The sequence below is a fragment of the Mustelus asterias genome, chromosome 11, assembly GCF_964213995.1.
Source record: "Mustelus asterias chromosome 11, sMusAst1.hap1.1, whole genome shotgun sequence".
In the NCBI taxonomy this organism is placed as follows: domain Eukaryota; kingdom Metazoa; phylum Chordata; class Chondrichthyes; order Carcharhiniformes; family Triakidae; genus Mustelus; species Mustelus asterias.
Window position 1 is genome coordinate 4,101,787 of NC_135811.1, and position 20,469 is coordinate 4,122,255.

General features: G+C 45.6%; 1 protein-coding gene across 1 annotated transcript in view; it reads left to right on the forward strand.

Annotated features, from left to right (window-relative positions):
* The window catches only part of armh3 (armadillo like helical domain containing 3), a 170,211-nt gene that overhangs the window by 73,309 nt on the left and 76,433 nt on the right, over positions 1-20,469 (forward strand). Inside the window, exons 19-20 of the mRNA XM_078223039.1 lie at positions 12,145-12,205; positions 18,137-18,225. Coding sequence (XP_078079165.1) covers positions 12,145-12,205; positions 18,137-18,225 — 150 coding nt within the window. The remainder of the gene's footprint in view (positions 1-12,144; positions 12,206-18,136; positions 18,226-20,469) is intronic.

The following is a 20,469-nucleotide window of genomic DNA, read 5'->3' on the forward strand; positions in this document are numbered from 1 at the left end:
TCATTCTTCTAAACTCCAATGGGTATGGGACAATCTGCCCAACCTGAATGCAATTATGTCCTTTTTTAAGTAAGGAGACCAAAACTGTGCACAGTACTCTAGATGTAGTCTAATAAATCGCCTGTAGCGTAAGTTCCCTACTTTTATATTCTATTCCTCTTGCAATAAACACCAACGCTCCATTAGCTTTCCTAATCATTTGCTTTTTCCTAATCTCTAATCTTTTATCGTTCCTGTGCGAGGACACCAGATCCCTCTGTATCTCCGAGTTCTGATATGTCTCTTCAGTTAAATAGTATAGTATACTGCTTTTCCCTTCTTCCTGCCAAAGTGGGCAAGTTCCCATTTACCCACATTACACACCAGCTGCCTAAGATTTGCTCACTCACTTAATCTGTCTATACCCCTTTATAGACTCTATTCCTCATGTTTCTTGTGGGGGGGGGCATGTTTAAAATGCAGCTCTGTTTTACACGGTGCCGATTTGTCTGCAAACCGGGCAGCTTACGTGCTGAGAATGCAGGCTAATGATTGATTTTGGCTAGGGATGTTTTTGTTTTAATCTGAGTTGATTTATTTTTATTTGTTTTTCTCCCTGGGGTTTCAGAGTAGGTTGATTGACAAAATCATATATTTAAGGGAGGAGCTAAGCGTACAAAAGAAACAAGCAGTTACTGCTGGGTACTGAAAGAGGCAAGAAGTCTCTCTCTCTCTCTGGAGGCTGCTGAATGGGACCTGCTAGGAGAAAAAGGTCTCTCTCTCTGTGTTTTTCTCTCCAGACGTGTTCTGGAGGCTTGAGGACTGGCAGCCCAAGCAAAGGCACATAAGCCTGTGTGTCACTAACTGATTTTAAAGAGGAGTTTAAAACTATAAAAAGAATATTGCTTGAATTTGACCCAATAGAGATAAGTTAACAGTTAAGAACTGTAACTTGTCATGTTCAATTGGTAAATGTTAATTCATTTTTAAATAGTTAATCTGTATTGTTAAATAAAGTTTCTTTTGGTAAAAGCTTCCTAGTGTGTCAATAGAATCACACCTGGAGTGAAACACCTTATCCTCACGTTAATGCCAACATAGCAAACAGTTGGGATCCAGTCTACTTTCATAATATACCTCGGGATTTCTGATCTGCAACCTTAACAGATGTATATGAGGTTATCCACTTTGGTAGCGAAGAGCATTGTCGGGCAATACAGCAGGATATAGATAGGCTGGAAAATTGGGCGGAGAGGTGGCAGATGGAGTTTAATCCGGATAAATGCGAAGTGATGCATTTTGGAAGAAATAATGTAGGGAGGAGTTATACAATAAATGGCAGAGTCATCAGGAGTATAGAAACACAGAGGGACCTAGGTGTGCAAGTCCACAAATCCTTGAAGGTGGCAACACAGGTGGAGAAGGTGGTGAAGAAGGCATATGGTATGCTTGCCTTTATAGGACGGGGTATAGAGTATAAAAGCTGGAGTCTGATGATGCAGCTGTATAGAACGCTGGTTAGGCCACATTTGGAGTACTGCGTCCAGTTCTGGTCGCCGCACTACCAGAAGGACGGGGAGGCTTTAGAGAGAGTGCAGAGAAGGTTTACCAGGATGTTGCCTGGTATGGAGGGTCTTAGCTATGAGGAGAGATTGGGTAAACTGGGGTTGTTCTCCCTGGAAAGACGGAGAATGAGGGGAGATCTAATAGAGGTGTACAAGATTATGAAGGGGATAGATAGGGTGAACGGTGGGAAGCTTTTTCCCAGATCAGAAGTGACGTTCACGAGGGGTCACGGGCTCAAGGTGAGAGGGGCGAAGTATAACTCAGATATTAGAGGGATGTTTTTTACACAGAGGGTGGTGGGGGCCTGGAATGCGCTGCCAAGTAGGGTGGTGGAGGCAGGCACGCTGACATCGTTTAAGACTTGCCTGGATAGTCACATGAGCAGCCTGGGAATGGAGGGATACAAACAATTGGTCTAGTTGGACCAAGGAGCGGCACAGGCTTGGAGGGCCGAAGGGCCTGTTTCCTGTGCTGTACTGTTCTTTGTTCTTTGGTAGCAAGAACAGGAAGGCAGATTATTACATGAATGGCTCTAAATTGAGAGGGGAATGTGCAACAAGACCTGGATGTCCTTCTACCGCCAGTCACTGAAAGTAAGCGCGTAGGTGCAGCAGACGGTGAAGAAGGCAAATGGTATGTTGGCCTCCATGGTGATTCGAGCACAGGAGCAGAGATATCTTACTGCAGTTACACAGGGCCTTGGTGAGGCCAGACCTGGAATATTGTTTGCAGTTTTGGCCTCCTTATCTGAGGAAGGATTTTCTTACAATGGAGGGAATGCAGCGAAGGTTTACCAGACTGATTCCTGGGATGGTGGGACTGCTGTCTGAGGGGAGATAGGGTTGTGTTCGCTGGACTTCAGAAAAATGAGGGAGGATCTCATAGAAACCTGTAACATTCTAACAGGGTAGACACAGGAAGGATGTTCCGGATGGTGGAGGAGTCCAGAAACAGTGGTTCACAGTCTAAGGATACTGGATAAACCTTTTAGAACTGAGGTTCGGAGAAATTTCTTCACCCAGAGAGTGGTGAACTGTGGAATTCATTGCCACAGGAAGTAGTTAATGCCAAAACATTGAATATATTCAAGGAGTTAGATATCGTCCTTGGGGCTAAAGGGATCAAAGGATGTGGGGTGGGGGGAACAGATTACTGAGTTGGATGATCAGTCATGATCATAATGAATGATGGAATAGGCTCGAAGGGCAGAATGGCCTACTCCTGCTCCTATTTTCCATATTTCTATGTGACTCACTTTTCCCTACTCTCAGCTTCATTTTATAGCTAACCAGTCCTCTATTTGTGCTAATTTATGTTACCCACTGCACTGTGAGCTCTTATTTTATGTGGTAACAAGACAGGAATATAAAAAAGTCAAATAGCACATTTAATAGCTGTGAGGGGAGAGTGTGGGAGGTGAGTAATTGAGTGAGTAGAGTCTATAATAGGGGAGAGCGAACATGCTCTTGGAGGAGCTGACTCAATCAGCATGTTCCGTGCTTTGTTCCTTTCCTCGTTTTTTCCTTCAGTATTCTCTCCGCATCTCCGCAATGTTGCCAGCTGCTACCTGGATTTTGCCCATCACCGTCACCCCCTGGCTGCACTGTGCATCTCACCCAATCGCCCATTCCTTCCAAGTGCAAGTCTAGACTGCAGTCAGTATTGGGGTCTTGTTTGGATGTACTTTATGTTGTTATTTCTGGTTAGATGGGATATTACTGGTAGATTGGACACTTTCTCCTTGTGTAGCCATAATTGAAACTCATTGGAAATTGCAGGCTGCGGAACTGTGCCCCACAGTGAGGCTATTCGGCTGGGGATGGCAGCCATGGCACGGGAATTGGTTTCAAACTTCCTGAGCTTGAGAGGGGGAAAGTCTGCCGGCGTTCACTTGTCTCAACAGTAAATTAGTTGGGGGGGTTGGTTAGTTACGTGTTGTGATTAAGAAAATGTGGCAACGAAGTTTCACACAGGAAGATCCCTCAATCAGCAATGTTATTATGAACCGGTAATCTGTTTTAGTGATGTTGATTGAGAGATGAATTTTGACCGTGCCAGAAGGGAGAACGTCCCCAGCTCTTCCTACCGTGGAGTCTTTCACATCCAATTGAGATAGTAACGTCAAAGATGGAACCTCTGACATTGCAGCACTCACCCCGTGCAACTCTGAAGATGTCAGCCTGAATTTTATACTCAAATCTCTGGAGTTGGAGCTCGAACTTACAACCTTCATGCTCTCGGCTGAGCCACAGCAGATACCTGACTGAAGGATGCTGACAATGCAGCTACCTCCCAGTGGCAGTCAGAGGAGTCAGGATGGAGAAAGGGAAAAAAGGAAGAAAGTGAAGGTTTCACGTTGTCAGAAATCAGAGTGTGCTTTTGGTATCGGCTCCAGACTTGACGTGGAACTGTGTTGACATCCTGTCTCATTTAATGATAGGAGAATGCAGTTCACAGCTGCCTCTGCACATCAAAGCCTGAGGCTGTTACACACACACCGACAGCTCTTGATTGAAATTTCACATACCCTTTACAGAGCAGTCAAGCAAAAGATATGTGTATTGTACAATTATCATATAAATATATTCTTTGAGTTGTTAGTGAAATATTTGTATGCCCGATGCCTCTGTCAGCACTCTGTACTTTTAAACAGATTATTAGCTTCCTGGAGGGTCTACAGGTACATCAACAATGTGGTACGGTCTCTTCACACCCTGGGCCTAGGTCAGTGCCAAGGCACCCAATCCCGGTTAGGGTAACGGTAGGAGTGCTCCAGTTATTCAAGGAGGGGAGGAATTGGCCTAGGCCCCAGCTCCTTTTTGATAAGAGTATATGAAGAGGAACTGCTTCCACTAGCTGGTGAGCCAGTAACTGGAGGGAGCTGAGGAGAATTCCTTTTATGCACAAGTTTTTATGATTTGAATGCATTGATGGCAACTTTTCAATAGTGACTTTCAAAAGGGAATTGGTTAAACACTAAATAAACCTCATGTAAATGTCAATCTTAGTTTTCAGGGGTCAATTCCCATTGGCTGCCCTGCTCCCCCACCCGTCTACCACTCCTTCCAAGAGCCCTTCACACGCTCTCTGTAAAAATGGCGATAGGTAGGAGACACTTTCCAGGAAAGCCCTGGCCTTAACCTGCTTGTCTGTGAGAGCTTCTGAAACTGATGTTCCACTAACATCGCCATTGCAGACATCCTGTTCACAGTGCCCCCCAAGGAGGCACAGCGATGCCCAAACAATCTGAAGATCTCACCCCACTGCTGGAACAAGACAACCAGTCCAACTGTGACAAAGCAGACCTCATCATTATTCACCCATCCATGTCATAGCAACAGGCCAAGGGGAGCTAGCCAATTAGCAGACTCAACTAGATATCCAAGCTATCTGCAGGATGCTGTATGAGCTCAAATCAAACGTGCATATAAACCCCTCGAGTGGTAATTATATAAAAGTTAGCCCTTAACTTTTTGCCTGAAGAATTATTCTCAAGAATGCAAATTTTACATGGTATACATGATGCATAAAAAGAAGAAAATAATTTCAGGTCTGTTGAAAATAGCAAGATGGGGTCGGCTTAATTAAATAGCTGTTTCAAAGATAGGCACATGCACGATGGGCTGAATGGCCTCTTTTTCTGTTCTATTCTACAATTTCTATGACTTCCACTGTCAAATGCAGAAGCATTTAATGCCCATCCCTAATTGCCTTGAGAAGGTGGTGGTGAGCTGCTGCCTTGAACCATATCAATATTGTAACTACAAGGATAGGTCAGAGGCTGGGGTTCTGTAGCAAATAACTCACCTCGTGACTCCCTAAAGTTTGCCCACTGTCTACAAGGTTCAAGTCGGGGGCGTAATGGAATAATCTCCACTTGCCTGGATGAGTGCAGGGTTCTTGAACCCTGTGGAGTAGGTACATCCACAATGCTGCTAGGGAGGGAGTTCCAGGATTCAGACCCAGCGACAGTGAAGGAACAGTGTATATTTCCAAATCAGGATGATGGGCAGCTTGGATGAGAAGTTGCAGATAGTGGTGTTCCCATGTATCTGCTGCCTTTGTCCTTTTAGGTGGCAGTGATCACAGGTTTGGAAGCAACAGTCGAAGGAGCATTAGTGAGTTGTTACACTGCGTCTTGTGGATGGTACACGCAGCGACCACTGTGTGTCAGTGATTGAGAGAATTAATGTTTAAGATGTGTATGACATGCCAATCAAACAGGCTGCTTTGTGCTAGATGGTGTCAAGTTTCTTGAGTGTTGTTGAAATTGCACTCATTCAGACAAGTGGAGATTATTCCATCACACTCCTGACTTGAACCTTGTAGATGTGGGCAAACTTTAGGGAGTCACAAGGTGTGTTATTTGCTACAGAATCCCAGCCTCTGACCGATCCTTGTAGTTACAGTATTGATATGGCTGATCGCGTTCAGTTTCTGGTCAATGATAACCCCCAGGACGTTGATATCCTGTTTGGACATGGATAAGGTAAAGATTGTGTTCAGCTATGGTGCACGGTGGCACAGTGGGTAGCACCGCTGCCTTTCAGCACCAGGGACCGGGGTTTGATTCTGCCCTGAGTGTTTGTCTGTGTGGAGTTTACACATTCCGTGTCCCACAGTCGAAGGATGTGCATGTTTGGTGAGTTGGCCATGGTAAATTACCCCTCAGTTTTTCTGCATCCATGTGTGGTGCATTACAGAAACAGACGAGGGTTTGACCTGTGCATCACCAGGGTGCGGAAAGGTTGAGAGAGAGATGATGCCCCTGCTCAGTGGGATGTCCTTTCCATCACTCCTTGTCTGATACGATTGAGAGAATGACTGCTGGGCTGCTGCTGAAATCAGGCAGCACATTCAGGGGTAAAGAATTGCTACTTTTAGCTTTTGCTGTGATCTGATTGATTGCACTCACTCACCAGAACTACACCAACTGTGTTGATTATCGTCAGACCGAAAGCACCAGCTGACTTGGGCAAATTTCTCTACATAGATACACATGCACAGACATACATCCACACACAAACACATGCACAGTTTAACATCTCATAGAATTATAGAATCATACAGTGCAGAAGGAGGCCATTTGGCCCATCGAGTCTGCACCAACTACAATCCCACCCAGACCCTATCGTCATAGCACCAAATATTTACCCTAGCTAGTCCCCCTGACACCAAGGGTCAATTTAGCATGGCCAATCCACCAAAGTCGCACATCTTTGGAGAGTGGGTGGAAACCAGAGCATCCGGAAGAAACCCACGCAGAACGTGCAAACTCCACATAGTCACCAGAGGCTGGAATTGAACCTGGGTCCCTGGCGCTGTGAGGCAGCAGTGCTAACCACTGTGCCGACTGAATCTGATCCCCGCTCTTTACCCAATAGGGTCACCGTTTAGCAGTTGGAAACTTCAGCACCCCCATCCATTCAGTTTGAGGGTGCGGAGATGTAGTGTTGCTAAGGCTCAGATGGCTGGTACCCAGCTCTTTGTGCTGTGTATGATTAATACCTATGCAAATCAGGTTAATTAAGGACAGACTTTCATCTGAAGCTTAAAAAAAAGTCTAACTTTGAGATTGAAGGATCTATTCATCGTAGCTTGTGATGAATATATATGAATGAATTATGCTAATTAAATCTAATTTGCCAGCATGCAAAATGAGGCTGTGGCTATTCCTTTGGCATCACGTAGGAGCAAAACTAATTGGGGACATGTAGACACGGTGACGAGGAGCCTGTTTTACTGTGATACACAAATGCTGAATCATTTGATGCTTCTCTCATTTTATAAAAATCTAAATAGTGATATTTTACATAAATATGCGCAGCTTTTGATCTGTCGCTTTTTCCTATTCACAATGGAGTTACACTTGCTTCCTCACTGTCTCCTGTATTACTCCAGACCAGATGTTGTGATATTTCTAAAATGCAGACTGATTGCTCCTGAGGAACTAATCCCTGTAAACAGGAGTTTGCTGTTACCTGCAGGAATTTAAAAACTGTGAAGTGGAAACAAAATGATTCAAGTGACTCAGCTGTGATATTGTGTCTCCTTTAGCTGCTGCTCTCTAGTGGAGTACAGCTATCCACAAACCTCTTGCTTGAACCCCAGCCAATGTCCTCTCTTGATGGTACCAACAGTAACTCAGTGGGGTAGCGCTCTCACCCGTGACTCAGACAGTCGTGGTTTCAAGTTTCATTCCAGAGACTTGAGCCCACAGTCCAGGTACTGAGGGAATGCAGCACTGTCTGTCAGATAGAATTTAAGCCAGGATCCCATCTGTTTTATCGGGTGGATGTAAAAGATCCCAGGGTAGGCTTTTGATAAAGGGCAGAGGAGTTGTACCCTGTGTCCTGGATCAGTATCTATTCCTCAGTCAACATCACGAGCAATAGATTATTTGGTCATTATCTTGCTGTTTGTGGGATCTTGCTGTGCACAAATAGACTGTTGCCTTTCCTATATTAAAACAGTGACTGCACTTCAAAAGTTGTAGAGCACTTCAGGATATCCAGAGGTCATGAATGGTGCTATAGGAAGGCAAATTTTTATTTCTCTTTCAAACTGTCACAGCCAAGCCCAATCTCTCCTGACTTTCACCTGTGGGTCGTTGTTAGCAGTCGGGAGTGGCGTCCCTCACTGAGTTTTCTTTTTCTTGCTCTGGAATATTGATTTGATTTACTTCATTATTGTCACATGTATTAGTATACAGTGAAAAGTATCATTTCTTAGTATTCTTGTAGTATTGTTGATTATGAGGAGAGACTGAGCAGATTGGATTTGTATTCGTTGGAATTTAGAAGGTTATGGGGGGATCTTATAGAGACCTATAAGATAATGAAGGGGCTGGATAGGGTAGAGGTGGAGAGATTCTTTCCACTTAGAAAGGAAGCTAGAACTAGAGGGCACAGCCTCAAAATAATGGGGGGTCAGTTTAGGACAGAGTTGAGGAGGAACTTCTTCTCTCAGAGGGTGGTGAATCTCTGGAATTCTCTGCCCACTGAAGTGGTGGAGGCTACCTCGTTGAATATGTTTAAATCACGGATAGATGGATTCCTGATCGGTAAGGGAATTAGGGGTTATAGGGATCAGGTGGGTAAGTGGAACTGATCCACTTCAGATCAGCCCCATGATCTTATTGAATGGCGGGGCAGGCTCGAGGAGCGAGATGGCCTACTCCTGCTCCTATTTCTTATGTTCTTATGTTCTTGCACGCGATACAGACAAAGCATACCGTTCATAGAGAAGGGAAGGAAAGGAAAGGGTGCAGAATGTAGTGTTACAGTCATAGCTAGGGTGCAGAGAAAGATCAACTTAGTGCAAGGTAGGTCCATTCAAAAGTCTGACAGCAGCAGGGAAGAAGCTGTTCTTTAGTCAGTTGGTACGTGACCTCAGACGTTTGTATCTTTTTCCCGACGGAAGAAGGTGGAAGAGAGAATATCCGGGGTGCGTGGGGTCCTTGATTATGCTGCTGCTTTTGCGAGGCAGTGGGGACTGTAGACAGAGTCAATGGATGGGAGGCTGGTTTGAGTGATGGACTGGGCTACATTCACGACCTTTTGTAGTTCCTTGCGGCCTTGTTTAGAGCAGGAGCCATACCAAGCTGTGATACAACCAGAAAGAATGCTTTCTATGGTGCATCTGTAGACGTTGTTGAGAGTTGTAGCTGATATACCAAATTTCCTTAGTCTTCTGAGAAAGTAGTGGGATTTCTTAACTATAGTGTCAGCATGGGGGAGGCCAGGACATGTTGGTGATCTGGACACCTAAAAACCGGAAGCCCTCGACCCATTTCTACTTTGTCCTCATTGGTGTAGACAGGGGAATGCCCTCCACTACACTTCCTGAAGTCGATGACTCCTTCGTTTTGTTGACATTGAGGGAGAGATTATTGTTGTCGCACCAGTTCACCAGATTCTCTATCTCTTTCCTGTATTGTGTCTCATCGTTGTTTGAGATCCGACCCACAACGGTGGTGTCATCAGCAAACTTGAAGATCAAGTACAATTATATCAATTACGTGGACAGACTGGAGAAGCTGGGGTTGTTCTCTTTGGAGAAGAGAGGATTGAGAGACTTGATAGAAGTGATCAAAGCCATAAGGCATTTAGACAGATTAGATAGAGAGAAATTGTTCCCATTGACGGAAGGATCGCGATCCAGAGGAGACCAATTAAAGGGGACGTGGCAATGTGAGGAAAAACCCCTTCATGCAGTGAGTGATTAGGATATGGAATGGACTGCCCGAGAGTGTGCTGGAGGCAGGTTCAAATCATGAATTTCAAAAGGGACTTGGAGGAGGACTGAAGAGAGAAATTTGAAGGGCTATGTTGACAGGGTGAGGAGTGAGACTAGTTGAATGGCTCTTGCAAAGAGCAAGCATGGACTTGAAGGGCTGAATGGCCTCCTGTGTCGTAACCATTCAATGATTCAATCATCTGTTTCTGGGATCATCAGCCATGATCAAGATGAATGGCCGAGCAAGCTCGAAGGGCTGAATGGCCTACTTCCTGCTTCTAGTTTCTATGTAATCTATGTCATCTAACTCAGCACAGACTGGTTGGTGATCGATTCTTGAAGTGTCAGCTCTTTGGTACCTGGACACATTTGACTGGTTCCCTTGTTAGCCAGGTTGCTTGTTTCCCCCTTTCTGATACCATGATTACTAGAACCAGAGGGCACAACTTCAGGCAAAAGAGATGATCCTTTAAAACAGAGATGAGGAGGAATTTCTTCAGCCAGAGTGGTGAATCTGTGGAACTCTTTGCCGCAGAAGGATGTGGAGGCCAGGTCATTGAGTGTCTTTAAGACAGAGATAGATCGATAAGGGGATCAGGGGTTATGGGGAAAAGGCAGGAGAATGGGGATGAAATAAATATCTGCCATGATTGAATGGCGGAGCAGACTCGATGGGCCGAGTGGCCTAATTCTGCTCCTATGTCTTATGGTCTTATTCTTTGGATTTTCAGGATTTATTATCAAAGATACCCCAGTATAGCAACTCTCCTGTTCATCAGAAATGAAATAAAAACAATTGATGCTTTTTCAAGTTCCACGTGTGCTGGTTATCTTTCCTTTTTATCCATTTTTTCCTTTTAAAAGTGAAAGAAGAATTGGTGCTGGAACCAGTAGAGTGTCGTATTTGGGCGGTGTCCAAAATCTAGTTAGAAGGCTGGCACAGTCTGAACCTCTGAAGGTTCTTGAGCACACAGCAGTGGTGTCAAACCAACTGCATTGTTAATGATCTCTTGTTACTGCTGTACTGAATGATAAAGGAAAAAGAAAACATTCTATTCCTGTTCACATTATCAGATTTTTCAGTAGCAATAGTAGTGGGAAAAAGACACAAAAGTCTGAGGTCACGTACCAACCAACTCAAGAACAGCTTCTTCCCTGCTGCTGCCAGCAAACCTTTGAATGGACCTACCTCGCATTAAGTTGATCTTTCTCTACACCCTAGCTATGACTGTAACACTACATTCTGCACTCTTTCCTTTCCTTCTCTATGTACGGTATGCTTTGTATAGGGTGCAAGAAACAATACTTTTCATTGTATACCAACCCAAGTGACAATAATAAGTCAAATCAAATAAAGTGACATGAGCTGGGTAAGCTAATTATTTGTTTATTATTTCGATAGATTAGGTAAAGAGGAACTGTTCCCAGTGGCTGAAGAGTCGAAACCAAAAGATATAGACTTAATGTGATTGGCAAAAGAAGCAGAGGCAATTTGGCCAAACACTTTTTAACACAGCTAGTGATTAGGACTTGGAAAGCAGTGTCTGATAGATTTGATTTGATTAGATTTGATTTATTATTGTCACATGTATTGGTATACAGTGAAAAGTTGTTTTTTGCGCGCTATACAGACAAAGCATAGTGTTCATAGAGAAGGAAATGAGAGAGTGCAGAATGTAGTGTTACAGTCATAGCTAGGGTGTAGAGAAAGATCAACTTATGCGAGGTAGGTCCATTCAAAAGTCTGACAGCAGCAGGGAAGAAGCTGTTCTTGAGTCGGTTGTTACGTGACCTCAGACTTTTTGTATCTTTTTCCCGATGGAAGAAGGTGGAAGAGAGAATGTCCAGGGCGCATGGGGTCCTTAATTATGCTGGCTGCTTTGCCGAGGCAGTGGGAAGTGTAGACAGAGTCAATGGATGGGAGGCTGGTTTGTGTGATGGATTGGGCTTCATTCACGATCATTTGGAGTTTCTTGTGGTCTTGGGCAGAGCAGGAGCCATACCAAGCTGTGATACAACCAGAAAGAATGCTTTCTATGGTGCATCTGTAAAAATTGGTGAGAGTTGTAGCTGACATTCCAAATTTCCTTCGTCTTCTGAGAAAGTAGAGGTGTTGTTGGGCTTTCTTAGCTATATAGGATCAGGATAGGGTGAAGGATACAGATTCAATAGTAGCTTTCAAAAGGGAAATGGATAAACACTTGAAGAAGAAAATATTGCAGGGTTTTAGGGAAAGGGACTTCCCTTCGAAAGAATCGGCACAGACCCGGTGGATTGAATGGTCTTCTGAATTATGCTTGTTTGCTGAATATATCAGCTTCAGCCACAATACATCTCAAAGCTTAATTTATTGTCTTTCAGATCTAATGGTGGAATTTATGGTCACGCACATGATGAAGGAATTCCCCATGGACCTTTACATGTAAGTTGAGCATTTCTTTATTGCACCTCCCCCAAAACATTTATCCCTCCTGCTTACCAGAGTCACCTTACCAAAGCATTCTGCCAGACTAATGGTGAACATTGGGAGGCTGTTGGCAGGGAACATCATCTAAAGTCTCTGGAGACTCTGGACAATGATCAGGATGCAAAGAATGTGACTGATGAATTTTCCTTTTGAACTAGCAACCCTGAAAGCAGCTCCTACCTATGTATGATCAGCTAGCCTGTTCCATTTATACGCTTAGTGCAATACTGGATGGGGCATTTGAGAATCAGTGAGGCTTGTGAGAGTACCAATGATGATAAAGAACAAATACGTTTGTTGTATCTCTTGGAGTGGATTAATTATAGTCCAGATAGCTTGACTCACTTATTGTCACCACAATAATTCTACAGCTGTTCATCTGCTGTGGGAGCTTTTAGTTCATTACCTTAGCCACATTAGCTGTCAAAAATTGTCCCCTCACCACCCGCAGTGTTGAACCAGCACCTTAATCTGCTCTTTCTCCGATTTCCCTTTGTATTATGTCAGAGCTTATTTTGCCCGTGAGAGCCACCTTCACTCAATCCCAGTGAACTGTTCACCACCCAACTTCCCTTTTTAGTTCCCATGCTATCTGACATGGTAAATGGTTTCCACTCCAGATATTGGACACAAAGTTCTTGAACATGATGATGCCTCCAAATCTGTGCTCATCTTTCCTGCAGCTCCATCAAATCAAATTCCCTGCTCCCCATGCCCACATGTCTGTCCTTGGCCTGCTGCAATGTTCCAGTGAAGCTCAACGCAAACTGGAGGAACAGCATCTCATCTTCCGGCTCGGCACCTTACAGCCTTCCGGCCTCAACATCGAATTCAACAACTTCAGATGCTTGGCTCTACCCCACCTCGGCCCCTTTGTTTTTATTTTATTTCATTTTTTACTGTTCTCTACCTTTTATTTCTTTATTGTCTTTCTTCATTTTTCTTCCCCCCCCCCCCAATCTTTCCTCCCACTTTATCCCCCCTTTCCTTACCCTTTCTCTCCCTTTGCTTCCCCTTCCCCCTTTTTTCTAAATTTTACCTCTCTCCCTCCCATCCCCCACCCCCCTCCCCCCACATCTTCATCTGTCACAGCTTACCCTCTGATTTCAGCTTCTTCGCTGTTTGACCATTCACACCTCTTATTCTCTCTGTAAACTGCCATTAGCAGCCATTTCCCCTGGTTTCTGTGGCTATGACTCATCTTTCATTCCCTCCCCCTGCAGTATAAATATCACCCACTTTCTCTGCCTTTTAGCTTTGACAAAGGGTCACCTGGACTCGAAACGTCAGCTCTTTTCTCTCCTTACAGATGCTGCCAGACCTGCTGAGATTTTCCACCATTTTCTCTTTTGGTTTCAGATTCCAGCATCCGCAGTAATTTGCTTTTATTTAAATCAAATTCCCAGCTCTGCATGGCAGCCAATCAAAACAGCAACAAGAACAAAGTCCTCTTACTGGGGCTACGATGCAATATTCCTTCTCATACTCTTGAACTCTCTGCAGTCAACTACGCAGTCCTCCTCCTACACCTTTCCTCTGTTGTCCTGCCCTTTTGCAGCTCCACAATTATCTATACAATCATGGACAGAGTATCTTCAGTGGCCTCTTTTTCTGTCTCTGCACTGTTAACCCAGATTTGGGTCTGAGTTCGATTCTCGGCTTGGGTCACTGTGTGGAGTCTGCACATCTCTCCGTGTCTGCGTGGGTTTCCTCCGGGTGCTCCAGTTTTTTCGCAGAGTCCGAAAGACGTGCTGGTTAGGTGCATTGGCCATGTTAAATTCTCCCTCAGTGTACCCGAACAGGCGCTGGAGTGTGGCGACTAGGGGATTTTCACAGTAACTTCATTGCAGTGTTAATGTGAGCCTACTTGTGACACTAATAAATAAACTTTAAAAAACATATTTTTCAATCCCTTAGTTCTCAGTCTACTACGAAAGGAAACTAGCAGAGAACGTAAACACAGATACCAAACACTTTTATAAGTATATAAAGAGGAAGAGAGTAGCTAAAGTAAATGCTGGCCCTTTAGAGGGCGATACTGGTGAGGTATTAATGGGGGACACAGAGATGGCAGAGGCACTAAACCAATATTCTGCCTCTGTCTTCACGGTAGAGAATAATGAAAGTTTTCCAAAAACTGTCGCTAATGCAGAGGAACTTGGTGCAATAACCATCACTAGGGAGAATAAACTGATGGGATTCAAGGCAGATAAGTCTCCAGGACTCGATGGCCTGCACCCTAGGGTATTGAACGAGGTGGTAGCAGAGATAGTGGATGCATTGGTTGTGATATTTCAAAATTCCTTGGAATCTGGTCGGGTCCCGGTGGATTGGAAACTCACTAATGTGACGCCCTTATTCAAAAAGGGAGAGAGGCAAAAAGTAGGAAACTATAGGCCGGTTAGCTTGACCTCTGTGGTGGGGAAGTTGCTGGAACCAATCATTAAGGAGGAGGTGAATGAGCGTTTGGAAAGGCAAAGCTCAATCCACCATTATCAGCATGGTTTTATGAAAGGAAAGTCAGGCTTGACAAACTTGCACGCCTTCTTTGAGGACGTAACCAGCGAGGTGGATAATGGGGAAACTGTGGATATGATATATCTGGACTTGCCGAAGGCGTTTGACAATGTCATAGAGTCAGAGAGGTTTACAGCATGGAAACAGGCCCTTCGGCCCAACTTGTCCATGCCGCCCTTTTTTTTAAAAACCCCTAAACTAATCCCAATTGCCCGCATTTGGCCCATATCCCTCTATACCCATCGTACCCATGTAACTATCTAAATGCTTGTTAAAAGACAAAATTGTACCCGCCTCTACTACTATCTCTGGCAGCTTGTTCCAGACACTCACCACCCTCTGTGTGAAGAAATTGTCCTTCTTGACACTTTTGTATCTCTCCCCTCTCACCTTAAACCTATGCCCTCTAGTTTTACACTCCCTTACCGCATAAGGTGCCGCATAACATACTGATCCAGAAGGCGAGATCGCAGGGGATTGGGGGTAGAGTACTGGATTAGATTGAGGACGGGCTGACTGATGGGTCCTTCTCTGGCTGGAGAAATGTAAATAGCGGGGTGCCGCAGGGGTCAGTCCTTGGACCTCAACTGTTTACAATCTATATAAATGATTTGCAAGCAGGGACAGAGCGTAACATTAGCAAAATTTGCAGATGATACTAAAATAGGTGGAAAAGAAGGCAGTGAAGAGGATATAAAGATTTTACAGATGGATATAGATAGGTTAGGAGAATGATCCAAAATTTGGCAGATGGAGTTTAATGTGGATAAGTGTGAGGCAATCCATCCCCTCCGCACCCTTGATGCTCTACCCTGATCGCTGGACTCCCTTCCTCAGTCACTCAGTCCAAGGCAGAGTGGCAGTGGGACTTGATGCCCCCCCCCCCAGAGGCCCTGCCCCATTTGGTCCCACCCCCTTGCCACTGCCCTATGCCTGGTGGGCAGTGCCAAGGTGCCCCCTGAGCATTGACACTTTGCCCCTTGGACAGTGCCAGGGAGCCCAGGCTGGCACTTGACTGGTGGAGTGAACCACTCGTGGCTTGGGGAGGGGGGCGGGGTGGGGGAGGTGGGGGTGCGGGTGCTAGTGGGCCCGGAGATTTCATTCTTGGGCCTGCTAATGGAATGTAAAATAGATGGTAATGAACATTTGCATAATTTCTTCCGCTCCGCTCCAATTTCTGGCACAGAGCTGACGGCGCCAGAAATCTGGCTGCCGGAGACTCGCCAAGGCCGCGGCGCCCAGTGGGGAGCTGGTGAAGAGGCCTCAGCTCCAGTCTCCCGGCTCACCGCACTACAAAAGCAGCGCAGTGGGATGGAAGAATTACCCTCATAGTTTAGACTGAGTCGCGACCTCCTCGAGTTAAAATAATGGGAAAATCAAAGCTTTTGTCCTTGTCACCCGTATCACAGACTTTGCTCCCTAGACACCAATTCCAGCCACTGCCTCAGCTGAGCCTGGCTGTTCATATCCTCTGCGTTTGTTCAACCTTGATGTAAGCTTTCAATCCCATAACCCTTCCATTACAAAAACCACCTATTTCCACCTCTCTAACATTGCTGACTCTACCCTGTCTCAATTTATCTACAACAGCACCCTTCATCAATATCTTTGTCACCTCCAAACTCGACCATTCCAAATGTCTTGGTAACTTCCACACACCCTCCCGCCACCCCCGATCCCTGATCCTTCACCCTCTGTAAGCTTGTCCAAAGCCCTGTATCCTAACTACATCACTCATCATCTCAGTGGTCACTGACCTGCGTTGACTCTCCATTTCCCAAAGCCTCAGATTTTAAATTTGTATTGAAATAATTTCATGGCTTTGTCCATCCCCATCTCTTCCTGAACCACCGCCATCCTCCTCTTCTGAGCCCTCAACTCCTCCAACTCTGGCTTTTTGTACATTTGCCGCCCCCACAATCTGTTCACCCCACCACTGGCAGCTGTGCCTTCAAAACATTTGCCTCATCTCCATTTTAAATGGACAGCCACTTTTAAACAGTGAAGAAGAGAGCGGCCAAGAGGTTTAAAGAGCAAATTTCAATGTGATCCTGATGATTGAAGCTAGTGGTGGAGTGAATGGATTGGGGGAATGTAGAAAAAGCCAGATTCTCCCACAGGAGGAAACATCCTCACCACATCCATCCTATCAAGAACCCTCAGGATTTTACATGTTTCAATCATGTCCCCACTTACTCTTCTAAACTCCAGTGGATGCAAGTCTAGCCTGTTCAACCTTTCCTCATCAGACAATTCACCCATTCCAGGTATTAGTCTGGTAAACCTTCTCTGAACTGTTTCCAACGCGTTTACATGATTCCTTAAATAAGGCAATCAATACTATACACAGTATTTCAAATGTGGTTTCACTCGTGCCCCGGACAGCTGATCACTACCTTTCCTAACTGCTTGCTGTACCTGCACACTTGCGTTTGTGATTCGTGCACTAGGACACCCAGATCCCTCTACACCTCAGAGCTTTGCAATTTCTCACCATTTGGATAATATGCTTTTTTTATTCTTCCTACCAAACTGGACAATTTCACATTTTCCCACATTATACTCCAGATTGCCAGATCTTTGCCCACTTGTTTAACCTAATTATATCTTTTTGTAGCTTCCCTATATCTTCATAACTTAGTTTCCTACCTATCTTTGTGTCATCAGCAAATTTGGCAACCATCCCTTCAAACGCTTCATCAAGTCATTTATATAAATTGTAAACAGTTGAGTTCCCAGCTTCCTCAAAGATCTCCAATAAGTTGGTTAAACTTGATTTCCCTTTCACAAAACCATGTTAACTCTGCCTGAGTACCTTGAAATTAACCAAGTGCCCTGCTATAATTTCTTTAATAATAATTTCTAGCATTTTTCCTGTGACAGATGTTAAACTAACTGGTCTGTAGTTTCCTGCTCTCTGTCTCCCTTTTTGAAAACTGAAGTTACATTGCTATCATCCAATCGAATAGAATCTTCCCTGAATCTAGGGAGTTTTGGAAAATTAAAACCAATGCATCAACTATCTCACTAGATAAGCTTCTTTGAAGACTCTAGGATGAAGTCCATCTGGGCCAGGACTCCTGTCAGTCTACAGCCAGCTATTTACTCAGTACCATTTCTCAGGTGACTAATTTTCCTGAAATCTTCCCTTCTTTCCATTTCCTGGTTTATAGCTAATTCTGGGACGTTACGAGTATTCTCTAGTGAAGACTAATGCAAATTACCTCTTCGATTCATTTGTTATCTCATTGTTTTCTATTATCAACTCTCCAGATGCACTTTCTATCAGTCCAATGCTCACCTGGTTAACTTTTCTTTTTAAAACATTTTTGGTGCTAGTTTAATACTTGCCCCATTTTCTGTTTGCAGGCGATGTGTTCAGATAGTTCACAAGCTCATCTGTTATCAGAAGAAGTGTCGGGTACGATTGCATTACACCTGGCGTGAACTCTGGTCAGGTAAGTGCCTTGTTGTACCTGGTCAGGCAGCATGGTCCAGCGCTGAGATCAAACAGGGTTTAATACACATCAGGAAGCCTAACTTGACAGAAAATTGGTTGACAATCCTCGGGTAAAAATTCCACGTTTTCGTCTTTAAAATATTTGCTGGAGTTCTGCTATTTCACTATTGTCTAGTTCACCCATGAGGTGAGTGTGGGATGGGTGAGTGAGGGTGGCGGGTAGTGTGGGTGAGGGTCAGGGCTGGAATGGACAGGGGTATACTGAAGTGTATAGGAATGGAGAGTGGGGGGCATATCTGAGGGTTGGGGGGGGATGGATGAGGGTGGGGGTGGGATAGGTGGGGGGATGGATGGGTGAGGATGGAGGAATGGATGGGTGAGGGTGGAGGGATGCATGGGGGAGGGATGGATGAGGCTTGGGGGATGGATGGGTGGGGGGGTGGGAGGATGGGGGTGGGGGGGTGGGGATGGGAAGATGGATGGGTGGGGGGATGGATGCATGGGGGTGGGATGGGTGAGGGTGGGGGGAATGGATGGGTGGGGGTGGGATGAGTGAGGGTACGGGGTTGGATGCGGGTGTGGGTGAGGGTGGGGGCGGGATGGGTGAGGGTGGGGGTGTGGGTGGGGGCGGGATGGGTGAGGGTGGGGGTTTGGATGGGGGTGTGGGTGGGGGTGGGATGGGTGGGGGTGTGGGTGGGGGTGGGGGCGGGATGGATGGGGGTGTGGGTGGGGGCGGGATGGGTGAGGGTGGGGGTTTGGATGGGGGTGTGGGTGAGGGTGGGGGCGGGATGAGTGGGGGTGTGGGTGGGGGCGGGATGGGTGAGGGTGGGGGCGGGATGGGTGAGGGTGGGGGCGGGATGGGGGTGAGGGTGGGGGTTTGGATGGGGGTGGGGGTTTGGATGGGGGTGTGGGTGGGGGTGTAGGTGAGGGTGGGGGTTTGGATGGGGGTGTGGGTGGGGGTGGGGGTTTGGATGGGGGTGTGGGTTGGGGTGGGATGGGTGAGGGACGGGCGTGCCAGTAAAATCAGGGCCATTAACTCAGCCTTCGCAGGTGGATGTAAAAATCCTCTGGCACTGTTTCAAGCAGGAATACTGGATTTTTTCATTTATGCCTCGAGCAACATTTAAGCAGAGGATCTGGTCATTTATTTCATGGCTGCTTGTGGGAGCCAGCTGGACTTAGATTGATTGCTGCCTTTCCCACATTACAGCTGTGATTACCCTTTAACAGTACCTGATTGGCTGTAAAGTATGTTGGGGTGTCCTGATCTTAGAAAATGTAAATTCTTTGTGATTGAGCCTTTAAGGTCAGTCCTAAATCATTCAGTTATTGGGCTGCAATAGCTGAAACGAGTCCTACCCCCTTGGTGACTTTTCACTGAATAATTATCGGGATTAGAGACACTGGCTGATTTTACTCAGGGAGACCGAGGAAAGTTTTTGTGGTCATATCTCCATGCCAACTCGGATTACTGTGGGATCATTTTAACCCCAGAAATTAAACTGTTTTAAACTAATTAGCCACTTGATTGGGATGCTAGCTGTTCCTTATTTATAGCCCTGAGTTCCTCCAGAAAAAATGCTTTACTTTGGAAATTTAAACTGGGAGCAACAGTCTCCTCCATCATCCTTACTGTCTGCCAGGCCACAGTCGACAGTTAATGTTTTCTTGTGCATATTGGAAATTTCTCCAAGCAGAGAGTTGCTTGCCAATCATACAATTTAAAGTTTATTTATTCATAGAATCATAGAAACCCTACAGTGCAGAAGGAGGCCATTCGGCCCATCGAGTCTGCACCGACCACAATCCCACCCAGGCCCTACCCCCACATATTTACCTGCTAATCCCTCTAACCTACACACCCCAGGACTCTAAGGGGCAATTTTTAACCTGGCCAATCAACCTAACCCGCACATCTTTGGACTGTGGGAGGAAACCGGAGCACCCGGAGGAAACCCACGCAGACACGAGGAGAATGTGCAAACTCCACACAGACAGTGACCCGAGCCGGGAATCGAACCCGGGACCCTGGAGCTGTGAAGCAGCAGTGCTAACCACTGTGCTAGTCACAAGTAGGCTTACATTAACACTGCAATGAAGTTACTGTGAAAATCCCTGGGTCACCACACTCCGGGGCCTGTTTGGGCACACTGAGGGAGAATTTAGCATGGCCAGTGCACCTAACCAGCATGTCTTTCGGTCTGTGGGAGGAAACCGAAGCACCCGGAGGAAACCCACGCAG